Raw genomic sequence first — 21,558 nt, 5'->3', positions numbered from 1 at the left:
AAAAAAAGGTTAAAAAAAAGAAAATTTAAATCATATGAAAATATTGAATGAAAGGTCACCAGGTTTGCTCAAATTCAAAAGATGTATCAAATGTCCGACTTCTAATTTTCTCCAAGCTTAAACATGACATAATGGAGGAGAGCCAAAAAAAAAAACGGTAGATAGATTGGGATCTTTCCAATACCATTGTCCCTGTACCAAAAAAGACAAGGTAACATGCCTGAACGACTGGCGTCCTGTCGCACTCACCTCAACAATAAACAAATGCTTTGAGAAGCTGGTCAAGGATTACATCTACAGCTTGCTACCACCCAAACTGGACCTCCCACAATTCACCTACTGACACAACCGATCAACAGACAACAGAATAGCCACTGCTTTACATACTGTCCTTACACTTCTGGAAAAGAAGGATGCTAATGTGAGAATGCTGTTCTTGGACTATAGTTCAGCATTCAACACCATAGTTCCATCCAGGCTTGACAAGAAGCTCAGAGACCTTGGCCTTGACCCTGCCTTGTGCAGCTGGATCCTGGACTTCCTGTCAGATCGCCAGTAGGTGGTAAGGGTGGGCTCCCTCACCTCCACCCCTCTGACTCTCAACACAGGAGCCCCTCAGGGCTGTGTACTAAGTCCCCTCCTTTACTCCCTCCATACCCATGACTGTGTCACCACCCACAGCTCCAATCTGCTAACTAAATTTGCCGATGACATTACATTGATTGGCCTAATCTCAAACAATAACGAGGTGGCCTACAGGGAAGAAGTCATCTCTCTGACACAGTGGTGTCAAGAAAACAACCTCTCCTTCAATGTTGCAAAAACAAAGGAGCTGGTTGTGGATTACAGGAGGAATGGGGATGGGCTAACTCCTATTGACATCAATGGATTTGGGGTTGAGATGGTGAACAGCATCCACATCACTGAGGATCTCATGTGGTCTGTACTTACCGGCTGTGTAGTGAAAAGGGCACAACAGCGCCTCTTTCACATCAGACGGTTCAGGAAGTTTGGTATGGGTCCCCAAATCCTAAGAACTTTCTACAGGAGCACAATTGAGAGCATCCTGACTGGCTGCATCACTGCCTGGTATGGGAACTGTACCTCCCTTAATCACAGGACTCTGCAGAGAGTGGTGCGGACAGCCCAGCACATCTGTAATTGTGCACTTCCCATGATTCAGGACATTTATAAAGACAGGTGTATAAAAAGGACCCGTAGGATCATTGGGGACCCAAACCATCCCAACCACAAACTGTTCCAACTGCTACCATCCGGGAAACGGTACCACAGCATAAAAGCCAGGACCAACAGGCTCTGGGACAGCTTCTTCCACCAGGCCATCAGAGTGATTAACTCATGCTAATTTGAGTGTATTTCCATGTTACATTGACTGTTCTATTTATTATAAATTACTATGATTGCACATTTAGACAAAGACATAACGTAAAAATTTTTACTTCTTGTATATGTGAAGGACGTAAGAAATAAAGTCAATTCAATTTTAATTATGGGTTACTTCAATAACATTGGCATTATAACACACACACACACACACAATGCTAAAGGAACTCAGCAGGTCAGGTAGCATCTATGGAGAGAAATAAACAGTCGACATTTCAGTCCAATGAAGGGTCTCAGCCCAAAACAATGACTGTTTATTTCTCTCCATAGATGCTGCCTGACCTGCTGAGTTCCTCCAGCATTTTGTGTGTGTTGCTCTGGATTCCCAGATCCCAGTATCTACAGAATCCCTTGTGTTTATGATTAACATTATAATATTCTATACAATTGCTTTTTTATAGTATGCAACTAACGAGCCCTTGTTACAGTGAAAGGAACTGTATGATGGGATCTCACACTCTAGAACTTTTGTATTTGAATGCAAATGAAATTAAAATACATCTAAATTTGAGAAATGCAATCTTTAAGTTTTATTTCAGAACTACGACACTGACCATACTGTGCCAACCAGCATTGGATTTATAATCAGAGTAGAATCTGATAATCAGTCACAACAGGGCCTACATTACAGCAAACAAAATGGCCACTGCAGCAGACTGAGCTCATGAACAAAACAACTTTTATTAGCACACCTTGCAACATTGAGCACTACCATCCGCTGCACAGAAATTCTAAGAATACTTATGCATAGAGCAAACAGCTATTACCTGTTTCCCCCCAGACAGGAAGGTACTCATCTTGTTGAATGTCCAACATCAGTTCCAGACCGTTCCCTGTTCCGCCCTTCAAGGTAGTCAGGATTGGTTGGTCTTTAGTCTGTCCCGAGTTGAAAGTGTAACACTTGCCGTACCTTGTGAACACCTACAGGAAACAAAACAGTTTAAAGTTAGATGCTGTGAGATTGGACACTCAGGATCAAGATACATAGTAAAACTTCTAAAATATATTATAAACTTGAGGACCCTTCGAGAAGACTTCATTCAAGCCTATACAGGAGCGACTAAATCTGGAGGTGGATAGAAGGCCTGAGTTTGAGAGCAGTTGAGCTTCAAGGTGAAACCATGGTAGGATTAGAAGTAAGAGCATGTAAGGGTGAGAATGCTAAAATGGAGGCAGTGCTAGATCTTCTTCAAGTTTATTTGCTTATAGTTTCCAGTACAAAAGAGCATGTATTAAAATTCATGTCACTTGGGGAGGTCTTGGACTGTACACTTCAGAAAAATAACATACCACTTTATCTGAAAATAGCTTTAATTACATAAATAAATTGCAGGGAGGCACTACTCGATCAACTAATAAAATCAGATTTAGTCATGTTTCTTGTCTATCTCTGCACCAAGGTATTGACAAAATACAGTTCTGGTTTTGACTAATAGAAAATCAAACTTCCAAACCTCAAACTCTCTTGCCTCATTCCACCAGCTTATCACACTCCAGTGTCTCACTATAAATTACTTAATTTAATGGCAATAATCCTGTGCATCACATCTCATCCCAGGCCACAATCAGTTAAAGGTACAATCAGATACAGGTCCAATGTATTTCTGCTATTAATGCGTCAACCTTGGGAGCATTACTAGTGACCACGTGTATCACGTGTACCATGAATGTAAAAGTACTGACTGGTTCTTCTCTTGTATATATATATTTTTATTACAAATAAAGGTTACTTTTGAAATATATATCTCAAGATAGATACCGTAATTCGTATCTTGTTTATGGTGGGAATTAAAGTGACTGCCCCCAACAGCCTTTTTTAAGATGTGTTTATTATCATCATCATTACGTGCCATATTGTATGAAATGGGCAATCATGGTTTTATTCATGACCACGATTGCTCTTGGAGAATTTTTCTACAGAAGTGGTTTGCCATTGCTTTCTTCTGGGCAGTATCTTTACAAGATGGGTGACCCCAGCCATTATCAATACTCCAGAGATTGTCTGCGTGGTGCTATTGGTGGCATAACCAGGACTTGTGATATGCACCAGCTGCTCGTACAGGCATCTACCACCTGTTCCCATGGCTTCACATGACCCTGATCAGGTGCTACACCTCGCCCAGACTAGCGGAGAGAAGGAGCACATTACACCTCCTTTGGTAAAGAAGCATCTCCACCCCGCCACCCACAAGATGTGTTAAGACTTTCAAAATCTAGAGCCACTATTTATTAAAACAGTTATTAGTCAGGGAATGTTTCTCTGTTGACCCATGCCAGTTCATTGCAGGAGGCTTGAATTCTTGGAAGATTGTTTTTCTCTGCAGTATTCCGAGTAAAAGTCTGCTGGAAATCTGAACGAATTGGAGATCAGTGATGAATGCTGATATTACTCATTGATCTTACTACGTGAAAACAAAAATTATTCCCAAGGAGAGACAAATTTAAATTTGATTTCTATAGCAGCAGAATATGCCCTCTTCTCATTACCACGATCAGAGAGGAGGTACAGGAACCTGAAGACCCACACTCAACATTTTAGGAACAGCTTCTTCCCCTCCACCATCAGATTTCTGAACTGTCCATGAACCTATGAACACAACCTCACTATTTTGCTCTCTTTTTGTAATACTTATTTTTATATATTTCTTCTTGTACCTCATAGTAATTTTTTATGTATTGTGCTGCAAAGCTGCCACAAAACAACACATTTCACAACATATGGTGGTGATAATAAAACTGATTCTGATTCCTTTCGGGCAATGAGTGCTTTTTTGAGTTGTAGTCATTGCTATAATGAAGCAAATGTGGCAGCTAATCTGATTTACAGCAAGCTCCCACAAACAGTAATGTGGCAATGACCATGTAATTTGTCCGTGCAATTTTGTGGAATGATAAATATTGGTTCCTGAATGAATTCTAAATGGAGGCCTGGGATCATCTACATCCACCTGAGAGTTTAACATCTTGCCCAAAAACCAAGGTTTTTGTGCTCACATCTCTCGGGTGAAACTTGAGTCCAAACCCCTTGGGTTCAGACAGGAGAGTGTGACCAAATGAAAGGCAGGTGGCTTTGCTAAAAGCACTGAGTTCACAGTCATTTTGATCTGCCCCTCCACAGAGGAACAAGAGCAACAGGCAGATGCTAGAAATTACCTCAGCTCTGCCAACCTTTCCTCATCAAATAGTTTTTGATCAATATTCCTTTACGATCTCCTCGGACATTTCCTCTCCTGTTGGTTCCAACTGGGATGTGGCTCCAGTGACCATTCGTTGTGTACACCTCCAGGTGAGCTTGGCCAGAGGGACTGCACAACTTGGGCTGCATCACAGGTAAGCACCAACTCATCCTGGGCATATGATGTAGTGGGGCTGCAGGATGGCCACCTACAACAGAGTTCAGATGCCCCGGTCTAGGCTTCTTAACATAGCATACCGCCAGCTTAACCAGGATAAAAATTGCGACTCCTTCTGGGCTTGTAACAGGGTGAAATGAGGTAAGAGGTGGCATGAAGGCACATGTGCACATTAAGCACTAACATCGGCAAGCTGTGCCGTGTGGATCTTAACAAATACACTTGGATTCAATAAGTCATGGTTTCTTTAGAAAGAAATTCAAACTATATACATGGGGAATCTTCCAACTCCTGCACCCAAAGCCTATCGATGCAGGAAAGCTGAAACAAAAATAGAAACTGCTGAAAACACTCAACAGGTCAGGCAGTATCTATGCGAGGATGATCTGGTAACATTTCAAGTGCCTCCATCCATCATCCGCCTGCCTCTGTCTCCCAACGTGATCCCTCCCCCTCCTCCTACCTGGCTCGATCTGCCAGTCACCCTTTTACAGCCCACCAATTACCTTGGCCGCCATCTCCCACCACCCACTCTCTCCGTTCTTCACACGCAGTCCTGATGCAGAGTTTTGGTGCAGAACATGGAGAGTTCCTTTCCCTTGCCATACCCCTCCCCCCACAGACGCTGCTCAAACCATTTTGTTCTAGCAGATTGTTTATTGCTTCAGATTCTAGCATCCGCAGTCTCTCATGTATACCCATACTTAGAAATGCACAGCATACTGTTGCTGTTGTCTCATTGGTGTCTATATATGGTGATATACTCCAGACTGACTGCCTTGTTTCTGCGCTTGGTACCACTGCAGAATTATTTGAACAGTCACAACTCTGGTGCAGTGTTTTCACATCACTAGCGGTATCTGCATGCACTTGTTTTCCGCAACTGGTCAGAGGCTGCGATGCCTTTAACGCAAATAAGATGCATGAATACTTGCTCGCTCGCTGCAGATGATCTCCACTGGGGAGAATTCTATCCACTTCAAAGCACTGCTGCCCAGAAGGAGTGCAGAACAAATGAGCCTGCCAATATTTTGATCAGCTTCAAACATATAACTTAAAATAACCCGAGGCACCCTCCAGGAAGGAACTCCTTGAAAGGAGTGGCTGGAATTTGGCCTCCCCTTTACTGGACAATACATGACAGAGTAACACTGGGAGATGAAGCTGCCAGAGATGTTAACTTGAAAAGATTTTACACATTAAGTGGCAATTTGGCACAGGTTTATTTTAAAATGTTTTTAATCAGACTTCGAGCCAATGTTCAACAGCTGTACAATGAATAATAATGTGATTCAGCTACTTTTGTTCTCCTTGCAATTGCGCCTTCCTCTCCTTTCAGAATCTCCAGTGAGAGGCCAGTGCAACATCTTCCTCTCCCTCCTGACACAACAGAGCAACCTGAATGATTAACAGGGCCAGTAACAACATTGTTCCTCAAATATATAGAAAGGGTTTGGGATCAGGAAGGAGTCTGTCAGATCCTGGAAGCTCCTACTCTGAAGTAAATTTCAATTAATTTGGAGATCAGCAGCAAGTAGGCGGTGCATGTACCTGAATCTAAGACAAATAGCTTCCGGGGATATTTAGCACAGGGCCTGCCAGGGAATCGATCCTTGTAGGGTGGTTCAACAAACAACCACTGGAATAACTTAGCGGGTTGAGCGGCATCTAGGGGAGAAAGGAATTGTTGACGTCTTGGGTTAAAACCCTGCATTAGGACTGTCCTGATGCAGAGTTTTGACCTGACTTGTCAACAATTCCTTTCTCCCATGGATGCTGCCCGACCTGCTGAGTTCTTTCAGCAGATTGATTGTTGCTCCAGATGCCAGCATCTGCATTCTCTCATGTCTCCCTTGTAGGGTGGGTGCCTGGCTTTAGAAAGTTATATCAGCAGTATTATCCCATACTGAAGTCATGGAACAATCTATTGCATCCCATCCCCAAGGCATGTTTTTCCCTGGAGCATCGGATAAGTGAACTTATCACAGTCCTTTTCCCAAGGCAGGGGAGTCCAAAACTACAGGATGTAGATGTAAGGTGAGGGGGGAAAGGGTTAAAAGAAATCTGAGGGGCAACTTTTTCCACACAGAGGTTGGTGGGTATATGGATACAGCTGCCAGAGAAAGTGGTAGAGGCTGGTACAATTACATCTAAAAGACATTTAGACAGGTACATGGGATGGAAAGGTTTAGAGGGATGCGGGATAAACGTTGGCAAATGGGACCGCTCAGGTTGGCAACTTGGTCAGCATAAATGAGCTGGGCCGAAGGGCCTGTTTCCATACTGTATTACTCTGAGACTCTTTTATATGACTGTCATGAAACCCCACTTCTTTAACCTTCATCCCCTGCTAAAGCCTCCATCCTTCCGACAGCACCAACCTCCAGCAGCTAGGATATGCCCCAACCAGATCAGCTGTCAAAGAAGGCTGTTAGACTGTGCAGCAGTGTTGCAGTGGGCAGGTATGCAGTAGCTGGAATCCTATTGCTATGGGTGGAGCTTAAGCCTTGCCAGGCAGTGTCCCCTGGCTTTTCCCACCCTGATGGAAAAAATTACTGCTAAGGTAAGCTTCTGCAAACTTTGTCAACAGGGAGCTGACAATGCTTACTTCACTAATGTCAGAATCCCGGTCACTGAGTCATTTTTGACCCTGAATTCAACCTTTGTAGATGGAAAATCATAAAATTCATCAGGAAATCCATAAAGGGAACATAGCATTCTACAAGTATATTGGCTTCACATGAGGCAGGGTATTTTGCTTTGAATTACAGAAGTCCTGTTCAACACAGGACCACTGTCAAACACAGCCTTTAGGGTTCTGTTGCACCAAGTAACCTTCAGATCTCAACAAAAATGCTGGAGACACAGCAGGTCAGACAGCAGCTGTAGAGAGAAACAGAATTAACTTTGTAGATTCTGAGTTGCTGAGTATCATAGTCACCGGAAACAAGCCCTAGATCTATACCGAATTTTCTGCCCATCTATAATAGTCCCCATTAGGACTGCATCAATGCCTTGCCTATTGAAGTGTCTGTCTAAATGCCTCTTAAACATTACTATTATATCTAATTCCGCCACCGCCTCTGAAGGCTTAAAAACCATGGCACGCAGAGCCACTGACACTTTAAACAAAATGGGTCCTGCTGTTAACTTCTTAGCCAGCTTGGCTTATACCTGGCCAGGTTTTCTCAGTTCACTTAACGCTCCATAATTGAAAGACTAATTAGAAGACTGAAATAAATGTCATTTTATAAATGTCATTACAATGTTCATGAAATGTAAATTTTTAATCGAACATTATCTCCTAATAACAGGACTGGATAATAATGTCAAAAATAATTATCAATCTTCAAAATATTTTGGAAGGAATTACCACGGGAAATGGGCCCCATTGGGGAACTGGTAGACCAACTATTTCTCCCTTGGGACTTGGTTTGAGTCTTATGTCATTCTGGTAGTGTGAGAGACTACGCTTTACATTAACTATGAAAACCTTAAATGAAATGAAATTCAGCCTACTTTGCTCTCGATAAGTCTCAGTGAAAAGAACAGCATTTGTCCTTCAGCACAAATTGGCATGAAATTGCTGGTCTTGCTCAGACAGCCCATTAGTTCAGCTCATTGGGGAAACAAAATCATCAGGAACAGAATAAGAGGGTGGTGGCTTATTATTAATGATCCAGTGGTCAGGAATATTGACATGGGGACAGGAGTTCAAATCCCAGCAGGACAATTGGGAAATAAGAACTAGAAAGAAAAGGAGGTCATAAGACATAGATAGGAGCAGAATTAGGCCATTCGGCCCATAGAGTCTGCTCTGCCATTCCATCATAGCTGATTTATTATCCATCTCAACCCAATTCTCCTACTTTCTCCCCGTAACTTGTGATGCCCTTACTAATCCAGAAACTCACAACCTCCACTTTAAATATATCCAATGACTTGGCCTCTACCGACATCTGTGGCAATTTCCACAGATTCACCACCCACTGGCTAAAGAAATTCATCCTCATCTTTGTTCTAAAGGGACATCCCTGTATTCTGATACTGTGCCCTCTGGTCCTAGAATTCCCAACATTTGGATATATCCTGTCCACATCTACTCTAGACTCAACAGATTTCAATATTCTTAAAATAGTCCTGACGAAGGGTCTCGGCCCGAAATGTTGACTGCTTGTTTCCACAGATGCTGCCCAACCTGCTGAATTCCTCCAGCTTGTTTGTACGTGTTGCTTTGACCACAGCATCTGCAGTGTACTTTGTGTTTAGATTTCAACATTCGATAGGTTTCAAAGAGGTCTCCCTCATTCTTCTAAACTCCAGCAAGTACAGGCCCAGAGCCATCAAACACTCCTCACACATTAACTCTTTCATTCCCGGGATTATTTTCACGAACATCCTCTAGGTCTTCTCCAATGCCAGCACATCTTTCCCTAGATTAGGGGTCATTTGGTGCCTTGAGCCTTCCCTGCCATTCATTGAAATCCTCACTGAACTCCTGCTTTCCTGCACTAATCCTAACCCCATAAATGGTGCTGATCTCTGTCTTGAATTTACCTAGCAACTGAGTCTCCACAGCTTTCTTGGGGAGGGGACTTTGAAGATTCCCCATCCTCTGTATGAGATTCAAGTAAGAAATCACTTAGAATAAAAAAGCTTAGTCATAACTGTTACTATGAAAATATTAGATTATCTTGCAGTCCCGGTTGGTTCACTAAAGTCCCTCAGGGAAGGAAGTCTGCTGTCTGAACTAGGATTGATCTATATGTAACTCCAGACCCAGAGGCTCTTCAGTGCCCCCTGAAGTGGCAAGCAATAAATATTGGCTCTCCAGTGAACTAATAACCTGGAAGTGAATAATGTTCAATACCATCCTCAAATGAGCTCACCCCCCATAAGATGACCTCAACCACATACTGAATCTAATTATTTCTGTTCTGCAGGTATGTTAACCTTGTTTCAGCTTAAAAGATGAATCTAAAAGAAGAAAAAAACACACACACAACAAAGCGCAGCACAATGGCACAGCTCCAGTGATTCAGGTGCTCTCTGTGCGGAGTTTGCATGTTCTCCCTGTGACTGTGTAAGTTTCCACCTGGTATGCTATTTTCCTCCCAGATCTAAAAGACCTGGGTTAGCTGGCTGCTGTAAAATCCCCCTAATGTGCATAATCATCAACATCATCAAATGCCTATTATGCCATTGGCATTTGGGGCCGCAGTGAAGGTCCTCCGTGTCTGTCTGTCCTTGGCCATTTTCTCTATTGTGCTCCGGGTGTGGTTCAGGGTCCTCATTTCTGTCTCTACAGTATGGCGCCAAGTTGTCTTTGGTCTCCCGCATTTCCTCCACCCTTAAGGTTTCCAAAGAAGTGCTGTCTTGATGATGGAGTTGGCCTAGCTTCTCATCACGTACCCAATCCATCTCCAATGTTTCCTCATAATGACTGTGGATATGTCCTCTTGGTGAAACTGAAGGAGTATGGCGTGGTTGGAGATTTTTCTTGGCCAGAATATACAGAGGCTCATGGTATGGAATAATGACAGCTTGGCAAGGTCGGTTTCTATCATGCGTCAACATTTTGACCTGTACTCAATGTGCAGGTGAGTGGTAGAATCCGGGGGGAGTTGAGGGAAATGCGGGGAAAATAAAAGAATGATGGTGGATGATCGGCATGAATCCTTTGGGTGTTTCCACGCTGTGAGGCTCAATGACAAGTACACGAATCTGGGATAACTAACCACATAATCTAGGTATGGGATCTCAAACCACCTCCCCTCATCCCTTCTCTCAATCTGGCACTCTCACTGAAAGAACAAAGTTGTAAATGATTGCTGATGATTTGATTTTATTTTCATCCTATCATCTAAATCCACAGCGGTGTGGTAATTTGTAATGAGCCATGCATTAGAAGTGCTCTCATTACTTACTGTTGCCATGGTCTTTTATTAGGAGAAACTATTCTATGCTGTACTTTCAGTTTAAATGTAGGTTCAGTGGACAGAGGAATAATTTACCAAGGCAAATTAAAATTGAACGTCAATCATTCTCTAGGAAGTCAGAAGATCTCCTGATCCAAACAGAGTGTTTCTTGGCAAAATGGCTCAGGATTACACAGAGCCTGTGATCACTGAATGCCCAAACAATTTCAAAGCATGCACGAGGACCACTTGTTGAGCAACCTGCCCATTTTGACACAGAATTTGAAATACAAACAATGGCACTTCTTAAGCACTAAGGCATAATACTGTCAAATTCATCTTGTGGATGGGAGGTTAAATCCAATCCAGACTGATGGACAGTGGAGATAGATTCAATATTAGTCATAAAAAGAGAAATTAATAATTACTTGAAAAGGAAAAAAAAGGACAGTGAAGAAAGACCAGTGAGGATAGGTTTAGCTGGTCTATGAAAGAGTCATCATAATTACAAAAGGAAAATGCAGTAAGGAAACAGGCCCTTCGGCCCACCGAATCCTTGCTGACCATCAACTAACTATTTAAACTAACCCTACAGTAATCCTATTTAACTCAACCTGCATTCCTATCAGCACCCCGCCAATTCTACCCCTCACCTACACATTAGGGGCAATTTACAGCAGCCAATTAAGCTACCAACCTACACAACTTTGAGATGTGGCTGGAAACCGGCGCATCCATTTGTAGCACCATGCCACAAATAAATGTGCTGAATTGCTCTCTTTCACATTGTGAGATTCTACCATCAAGACACAGAGTACTTTTCAGTTTTGAGCTCACTTCCTCTTACTATTGGCTTTCTTATTGAAATATTTTAATGTTTCAGATTTATGCGGTCAGTTAGATATCTTTTATTCACCATTGTTCCTCATGCTCTTGCAGTCCAAGTCCTCATGAGAGAATGAGTTTGGTGGGTGAGGGAACAGAGTAAGATGATCACAAAAACAGCCAGCTTGTAGTCGTGGCGCGTGCCCTTCAAGGAAGAGAATCTAGCACCTCCGCCTTGTCTGGGTCTACAAATGGCTCCTGTTCAATCTGGGATGTCAATTAAATGCAGTTCTACTTATTGGGAATAAACTGAACAAGAATTTAATTTAAAAATTCCAATCATTCTCCTCCTGCTGAGATCAGAGAACCAAGTTCAGAATTTGAATCAAATAGTGAGAGGTATGAGCCAGTAAAGATTGATATTTGACAATCGCATAAGTGTATCTTTTCTGCTTTGCTGAGAGATTAAGCTGTAAAATATATTTCTGCTATGATTATAGTACAAGCAGTGACCAAATCTACAATATGACATAATTCTCTACATACCAGTGGTGAAGAGGAATTAGATTCGAAGACAGTGCCAAAGTTCCTATTACAATTAATCAGGTCTATTATTCAGTTACATCCCTCAGGGCCAAATTGCTTGACCTTTGATGTATTGCCTTCAACATTAATGTCACTAAATGAGGCATCAGTAAAATGAAGGCAAATTTTTCTCAGGACTATTTTTAATCCAATGCCGTTAATTCTTTGAGAGTACTTTTAACAGGGAGCAGTACTGATGTTACATGTGTGATTAATTCAAATTCAAGTCTAGAGTGACTTATCCAATTATTCAATTATCAGGTACAACTCATCCCTGCAGGTCATTTTAGGAAATGTATCAGCTGTGAGTATGTTTGTGTTTGTATGTGTTGGTTGCAAAGTTCATTTTTGGAGAGTAATTTAAATTTATTATTCAAAAAGCACTAAGAGGCACAATGTTTCTTACTGTGATGGGTTGGGGGTCATTGTGGGACTTCGAGCCTTGCCTGTATTCAAATTCAAACCTCTTTTTTTTCGTCTTTGCTAGCACTTTAAAGAGAAGGTCATGGTGTCACGATGGCCAGTAATTGGATGGGAAGCTGTGGCATGAGTAAACAGGAACTTGAAAGGCTGCAGATGGGCAGAAGAAAATTGTGGCTAGCTCACCCCCACAATCCTCTTCCTCCTGAAACAGCCCAATCAGGACGGTGATGTGATGGGCAGCAAGTGAGAATGCCGCGCCCTATCCTTGGGCTGCCCGAGGTGTATGTTCTATTCATGCAAACTCTGACTCTTAGCTTGATTGCTAAGGGGAGAGTAGACGGGTGCAGGCATTAGGAATTCAAAGATCATGGCTGACTTCAATCCCTCTCTAATTACCTCTTTGCAGTACAGCACTAAGGATGAGGTGTTCAATAACTGTTATTCCCCTTTCCTTCTGGCTCCAAAGGCACAATTACATTGAGACATGTAGCTACTTAACTGAGCATTTCATTTCCATTATGAAGGGAAAATTCCAATTGCTCACATGCATCACTTTGAAGGTGACACAAAAATCAATGGCATACAGAACAAGATAACCGTTGTTGACTGTATGGCAAATATTTAAAGCTACATCTGTCCTTTTCACTGAGAGTCCCATTCGGTCTCAGCACTTCAGAGATACATCCTTTAACGAAGAGTCCCAGGTCACAATTACAGGGATGTAACATCACATTAGCACATGGGCTGGGAGCCAGGAAGGGGCAATTTTGATCCCTGGGTGGGAAAGCATATTTTCACTTGATGGGCCAGTACTGAAGGGGCCAAGTTTATTTTATTGGTAGGCCTCTCTAAAGTTGGCTACCATCCTGACAAAAACAGGACAGTTTGGAGTCCAAAGGAGGAATGAGGATAACTGCAGTGAGTTCAGTGTTTTGTGTGAATGGTGATTTGCCTGCTTCAGCCTGCTCCAGAAAGGCAGCAGAGGTGTCCTGGCACCCATATCCTGACTTGTTTTCAGGTCCAAGAGTTAAAACAAGATAGCTGTTTGAAGAGATTTATTCATCACTATCACCGATGAGACCCAACATACTGTAGATAGGGAAATTGCTTCATCAGGCATCATTGCCCCCTCAACTGTACCAGCTGGAATCTCCCAGTGGCCACATATTTTAACTCCACTTTCCATTTCCACACTGACATCTCTGCCCATGGCTTCCTCCACTACCAAACTGCTGCTACACACAGATTCGAGGAACAGCACCTCATATTCTCCCTAACTTCTGGTAACCACTCCTCACTGTCCTTTTTTAAAAAATTTATTCCCCCTGCCTTCTCTCCATCTTCCCATCACCCATTCGTTTTACTGGGCCCCCTCTTCCCATCCTTCCTTTTAGTCCTCTCCTATCAGATTCCTTCTTCTTCAGCCTTTTGTTACTTTCACCTATCACCTTCCAGCTTCTGACATCATTCCCACTTCCCCCCTCCCTCACTTGTTCATCACCACCTGCCTGAAACATCAGCTGTTCATTTCCCTCAATGGACGCTGCATGACCTACTGAGTTCCTCCAGCATTTTATGTATGTTGCTCCAGATTTCCAGCATCTGCAGAATCTCGTGTCTATCAACCACCACCCTCCAACTTACCTGGATCCATCTGTCACCCACTACTTCTTGCTTCACCCCTTTCCCTCACCTTTTTACACTGACCATCTCCCCTCTTTATTTCCAGTCTTGATGAAGGGTCTGTCCATTTTCCTCCATAGATGTTGCTTGGGCCACTGAGTTCCTTTGTGTGCAGCTCAGAATTCAATTACCTTTTCTATATTTTGCTACATTATCGGCTTATAGAAATGGAATTTTGTACTGTTTATGTTAAAGGCGGGGTATATTGCATCAAATTACACTGGACAACAAAGATTATGGATTTTGGGCTGCTGATCATAAAAATCACCATGAAAGTTTCCTATCACACACCATTTGGTTTGAAATCGCCTGTATTTGTTATTTCAATTCATAGTTTGAGTCAATTAAAATGTTGCCCACAATGTAAGAAGAAAAGTTTTCTAACTTGTCCAGACATATATAGGTATGCTTAGGCAGGGTGGATGCTGCATAGCAGGTCAGGCTTTAGAAAAACAGGACATGGAGTCTAGAGGAGCAGACTAAGATGCCATGATGCACGAGCCAGGACTGGAAAACAACACTGATACTGATACAGACTTTTGAATCCTTTATGTCACATCTGATAACTCAATCTGAGTTAAATGACCTGGTCAATGACTTGGGTTTGTCAAAAGCAAAAGCAGAATTACTGGGTTCAAGAATGTAAGGATATGCCTGCTATCACCAGGCACAAAGATTTCCGTGAAGGACTTCGATATTTGACAAAGATGTTTTCCAGAATAACTGATGCCAAGACTAAGGAAGGCATTTTGTTGATCAACAAATCAAACAGATCATCAAAGACATGCAATTCAAAGAACTTCTAGTGGGACCGGAGAAAATCACATGGAAGGCATTCAAGGATGTTGTTGAAAATTTCTTGACAGCTACTGAGCACCAAACTACATGCAGCTGGATGACAACATGCTTCAAGCACGCAAAACCATGAAATGCAAAATGTCACTAAAGGTTCATTTTCTGCATCCCCATGTGGACTTCTTCCCTACAAATCTAGTCGCTGTCAGTGATGAGCACGGTGAAAGGTTTTACCAGGACATTGCGGTCATGGAGAAACAGGACCAGGTCAACTGGAATCCATCAATGCTGGCTGATTATTTTTGGACACCTCAGCAAGAAGCCTCACACACTTGAGTGCAAACAAAAATCACCAACAAAACACCTTTAGCTGAGTTGAACTATTGCAAAGTCTCAGCACCATTATGCAATTAAACACATTATATTAAATAAAAGTTAATTTCTTCTTTCTCCAAACTCCTACGTGATACAAGTAGTCTGAAATTATATTTATGTTCAGCTTCAAGCGATCTATCATAAACAAAACAAATTCTGAGGAAGCAACGCTCTTGAAAAAAGTTGTTGTCCAGTGTTACCTTTCCTCATTCATAAACTTTGATATATATACAGTATAATTCCAGCCAGAAAGAGCGGCATGGTAGTGTAGTGGTTAGTGTAACACCATTCCAGCACCAGCAACCTAGGCTTAAATATGCCACCGTCTTTAAGGAGTTTGTATGTTCTTACCATGACCACGTGGGTTTTCTCCAGATGCTCCGGTTTCCTCCCACATTTCAAAGACCAGTGGACTGAGTAGTAAATTGGTCACATGGGTGTAATCAGGCAGTGCAGGCTCGTTGGGTATCTCTAAATAATAAATAAGTTGATTTACCTTCACATGGTCATAGGGCTGGTGGCTGTCCCTGGATATAGAAATATAGAAAACCTACAGCACAATACAGGCCCTTCAGCCCACAAACTTGTGCTGAACATGTCCCTACCTTAGAAATTACTAGGCTTACCCATAGCCCTCTACTTTTCTAAGCTCCATGTACCTATCCAAAAGTCTCTTAAAAGACCCTATCGTATCCGCCTCCACCACCGTTGCTGGCAGCCCATTCCACGCACTCACCACTCTTTGAGTAAAAAAACTTAACCCTAACATATAAATGAAAGTATCACTAACTTACAGGTACAGAAGCTTTAAGTCCCACACCACCATGTTCAAGAATAGCTACTTCTCTTCAACTGAATGTCAGAGTGTATGCAGTATACAACCTTAGCACAACAACACTATGACCACTTTGCACTACAATGTACTTTTTTTGTTCTAAATGGGTTCTTGTTGTGCATTTAATATTTCAGTAACATTTGAGTAATATTATAAATATATTGCTTGTTTAAGCATTCTTTATTTCTTTAAATAACTCATTTCAGGTTATATATAAAAGTATGTGAATGACATACATCATGACTGCCACCATGTCATATGTGTGCGCCTCACTAAAGTAGAACAAAACTGAGAGCATCCGAGTACAGGCAGTCCCCGGGTTACGTACGAGTTCCGTTCCTGAGTCCGTCTTTAAGTTGGATTTGTACGTAACTCGGAACAAATACATCCGGTATTATTTAGCGTCAGTTAGTCACATGTTTGTCTTAGTATATAGTATATATTTTACCTTTCTACGCATATAAAACACTTAAGAAATGTATGTATTCCAATAACTAAACCACTGCGTTGCTTAGTAATAATTGTAGTTTTCATCAGGGCAGGGCCTTTCACATGCTCCATTATTCTCACTTTATCCTTTATCCTTTAAAGTTGTTCCGATCGTTGACCAACTGTAGCCTAATGCTTTTCTAATGACCGATGGCGTTACACCTCTTCCCGATCGCTTTATTATTTTCACTTTATTTTCGATTGTGATCGCTTCCCGTCAACGGAACAGAAACAGTGTGGGGGGTCCCGAGCTGTGCCGGCTCCCGAAGTCCGCTGGGTCCTAAGGACCACTGCATTGAATTCCCTGGGCCCTAAACTCCACCGCACTGAGACAGGTTAAATGGGACAACTGGCGGCTGTGCTGGGTTTGGGTATTTGATCCTCCACAATATTCCGTGTGGGAATTTAATTCCTGGAGATGGCAGTTTTTTTTTTATGAGGTCGTGTTGCGAGCTCGACATCAACCCAGCACGGATGGTACAGGAGTCACTGGATCAACATCAACCCGGCATGGGAGCGGTCTGTCACTGGATTGAACTCTGGAACCTCCGTTCTCCAGCCTGGCGCTGATCTCACTGCGCCACCAGCTGACCAGGACAGGGGTGGGGTGGAGTCACGGTGAGTCTTGCTAAGAAAAGTTTAAGCCAAATACAAAGTTACACACTCAACGCAACGACTTAAAATGGTGGATGGTGTCGCAATCTGACTTAAAATGGCGGATGGTGTCGCGATCTGACTTAAAATGGTGGATGGCGTTCTTCTTCCTCAGTTCATAAGTACGAGTTGTCCGTAAGTCGGACGTTCATAACTCGGGGACTACCTGTATCCCTGGCTCCTTGTTTTTGATTAGTTTTATGTTTTGGAGTTTCAAAACATACAAGTTCTTTCTTGTAAAAATTAGGCACGATGTTAAGTCTAATTTATGTTTTTTTTTGTCAATGTTGTGTACGTGATGCTATATGCCTGTGATGCAGGTGAAGGATGTTCATTGCGCCTGTACATACATGCACTTGTGCACATGACAATAAACTCAACTTTAACTTCTTACTGAAGATATCCAATGTAAATTTCCTAAACAGCAGTCTCTTTCTTTCCCTTTACGCATCTTCCTGTGCCATGTGCGGCTGCCCAGGGAAAATGCTAGGTGGCTGGACTATTCCCAGGCCTCTGAGGCAGATTTTATCATTGCTTCTCCAATGACAACTTTTCTTTCATTCAGAGAATTAAGATGAACTGCTTTTTATACTCAACCATTGGCGGTAGCCAGACGAACATATATATGTTTAAATACCCTCAATAGTTTTCAGTTGCCTGTATCATTTTACATTTCCATATATACCACTGCCACCGGGCTGTTATGTGTCCAACAACTCCCTTATCCCTACCACTTCAGATACACCTTTGACATAAGAACAGGAATTCTCTCCTTATATATATGTTCCAAACAGCAACTTCTCTTACATTTTGATATGGCAAAAGGAATTTAAATGCAGGCAAGTGCAAGATTTTGCACTTTGGTAGGACCAACCAGGGTAGGTCTTACACAGTGAACGGCTGGGTGCTGAGGAGTGTGATAGAACAAAGGGATCTGGGAATACATGTCTATAATTCATTGAAAGCGGCATCATGGGTAGACAGGGTCGTAAAGAAAGCTTTTGGCACATTGACCTTCATAAATCACTGTTTTGAGTACAGGAGGTGGGATGTTATGTTGAAGTTGGTGAGGCCTAATTTGGAGTATTGTGTACAGTTTTGGTCACCTACCTATAGGAAAGATGTAAATAAGGTTGAAAGAGCACAGAGAAAATTTACAAGGACGTTGTCTGGTCTGGAGGGCCTGAGTTATAAGGAAAGATTGAATAGGTTAGGACTTCATTCTTTAGCATGTAGAAGATTGAGAGGAGATTTGATAGAGGTATACAAAATTACAAGTGGTATAGGTAGGGTAAACGCAAGCAGGCTTTTTCCACTGAGGTTGAGTGGAACTACAATTAGAGGTCATGGGTTAAGGGTGAAAGGTGAGAGGCTTAAGGAGAACATGAGGGGAAACTTCTTCACTCAGAAGGTTATGAAAGTGTAGTTATGAAATCACAAGTGGTCCAGAAGAGCTCGATTTCAACATTTAAGAGAAATTCAGATAGGTACATGGATAGTAGGGATATGGAGGGCTATGGGCCCAGTGCAGGTTGATGGGAGTAGGCAGTATAAATGGCTTCGGCATGGACTAGATGGGCCAAAGGGCCTGCTTCTGTGCTGTGCTGTTTCTGTGACGCTATACTGTGAAATGCATTGGAACTAAAGTTTCTCAAGTTTAAACGCAAGTTATACTGATGATTAATTCTAACTTCAGTAAGGAACCACCCAGTTGCACAAGGAATGGGCAATGCCAAGATTACCTCACCATGAGGTGCACCCCCACTCCTCCCCTGGAACTGGCTGAATACCCAGAAGAGGAGTTCACCCTCTAAAGAATCGAGGAAATCAAGATCCAGTAATGGCCTTCAAAAACACCATGTCTCAAACACAAAGCCCCTTCTGGAAATGGTTAGATTATCCAGACAACTGCTTATGTGAAGTCTGTACTTCACAGTGGATTGGATGCTTTGATTTGGAAGGAGGGTTGATGATTGCTGTATTAGGCCATTAGGCCTTGTTTATGGTTCATTTTGTTTTCTTCGTTGGAACACTTACTGACGATAAATGACTTCAAACATCTGCTGATTTGATTAATCTCAGCTGGGTAACTGATTCTGAATGATCATATTTCTTGGTCAGTTAGCTGGTCAGTCAATTAGTAAATAGACGGACATGTTTAACAGGATTTCTGTACACCCCGTCACTGTTGACGTGGCAGCAGAGATGAAAGCACACTTAAAAAATTGCATGCCTTTATGAACTCTTGAAGTGGCAAAGGTGGAAAAAGTCCATCAACATTATGCAGAGCACAAAGGAGGCTATTCAGCCCATCATGCTTGTATTAGCTCTCTGCAATCCTCTCTGTAACCTTTCAAGTATTAACCAACACCCTTTTAAAAGCTACAAAAAATAGCACTGCTTTCACTCTCATCTTCATGCATTGCATACCCAGATTATAGCACCTCATGGGGTGAAGGTTTTTTTTTTACCCCTTGCAATGCAAGGTACCATTGATATCAGTTCTGAACTTGGAGGAGAGCAGAATCTCTGGAAAAAAATGATCCTCTTGCTGGACTTCTCTTTTGCAGGCACTCAGTACTGACCACCAGTTCAACTGATCATGGTTCACCATAAGGCAAAGCCTGTTGTTGGTTCTTACCAGGTACATAGGGAAAGTTATGGCAGCAAATGGGAGTTGAAAGCCATGAAATTCCAGTAATTCTCTTTTCCCTATTGCCAACTAAGATTAATAACCAAATGGTGGAACCCATGCCCTCTCTATTTCAGGATACTAGGAAACAGAACAAATTTTGCAGGAAGATGGTGGCACTGCACTTCTCATGTAAGTGTCAAAATCCCAAACTTCCTAGCTGCTCTTAACTTGAAATTTTTCAATTATACACTGACCCTGAACTGTTCATAGTGTTGGACTCTTGCACCCTGTGCAATCTACCATCTCAACCTACATAAGGTTCAACCCGGTACAGCAACTGTGAGCCCATTCTATTGAATGGAGAGGAATGGCTGCAAGACAGCAGTGTATCAGTAACTTCTATTAAAAAAATAAACTAAGATGAATCAAATTTTGTTGCTTATGGTGAAATTCAATCATTAAAACATTATTGATTTTTGATTGATTGATTTCATTATTTGAGTATAGACTGTGGTAATTGCAAGTGCTTCATCACTGGACTGAAATTCACCAGTCCAGATTAATTATCTGAAGTTTTAAGTTCAAACCCCACGATGGGAGTTTGAAAATTCAGAAAATTAAATAATGTAGTTTCGTTTTTAGTACTTGGGAGGTGATATATGGTTAAGAGCCCAGGATATTCTCTGCAAACGTCTTCACATCTTAAAATGCCTATATAAATCGTTTGCAGTAAACTTCAAACATTGCATCCAAATATAAAATGTGTTCCAAATAGTTTTTAAAGTATTTCTTTGATATAATATGCAAGTTACTATAATGCGAATAGTATCAAAAGAACTTGTTTTAAAGAACCAAAATGCGACAGCTGTGCTGGCTTTAGATAATATGGATAGATATGTACAGTTAAATTTATTCATAAAGTAGGATTCCCTGAAACCACTGTTACGAGTCTTATCCATACCTGATGCCTAATGTTTTCATCAATTAATTTAATAACATTGCTTCAGACAGTGTAAAGATTGACAGATCAACAGTAAACCTTAAATTTTAGCAAAACGCAAATATGTTGGGTTACTTGTACAATCTTCAGTACTCTAGACTATACTAGGAATTTGCACTATATTTCCCTAAAGTCAGATAGAAGAAAGAAGCTGCTAATATGACTGGAGGCCACTTTCATTATAAGGCTGCTTTTATAATCCTTCTGTCAGCTGTTTGACATGAGAATTTTACAAAATCAGTCATTTAACAAAATATAGCAAATGATGGGATAAAAATTTGTTCTCCATTGCTTTCAATAAGCAAGGGGAGGAGGAAATGTGACATGCAGGGTGTACTCAGTTTAAATTAGTCCTGTTAAAATCTTGAGATGCTTCAATGGTTAAACATAGCAAATAAATAGAAATACTCGCTTGGGTGTATTTCTCCTTGTTCCACGATTTGCAACCAGCACACAGTCCAGGTGTAAATCAGATTTAAAAATATGAAAGATTAATGCTAGTGGACAGGTGAAGTTATTTGGGGTGTTCGGGAAGGATGTGGTGGTGAAGCAAGTAAGGAGTACAGAACAACTGAAAATTAATT

At 41.7% G+C, this 21,558-nt stretch overlaps 1 protein-coding gene across 3 annotated transcripts in view; it reads right to left on the bottom strand.

Moving 5' to 3' along the window:
- asic1b (acid-sensing (proton-gated) ion channel 1b) overlaps positions 1 to 21,558 on the bottom strand; it is an 857,627-nt gene that overhangs the window by 136,670 nt on the left and 699,399 nt on the right. For all 3 annotated transcript variants that reach the window (XM_073071028.1, XM_073071027.1, XM_073071029.1), the window contains exon 2: positions 2,172 to 2,325. In XM_073071028.1, the coding sequence (XP_072927129.1) occupies positions 2,172 to 2,325 (154 nt within the window). The remainder of the gene's footprint in view (positions 1 to 2,171; positions 2,326 to 21,558) is intronic.

Source organism: Hemitrygon akajei, chromosome 18 (assembly GCF_048418815.1).
Source record: "Hemitrygon akajei chromosome 18, sHemAka1.3, whole genome shotgun sequence".
NCBI lineage: Eukaryota > Metazoa > Chordata > Chondrichthyes > Myliobatiformes > Dasyatidae > Hemitrygon > Hemitrygon akajei.
This window is presented reverse-complemented; position numbering and strand designations above follow the sequence as displayed.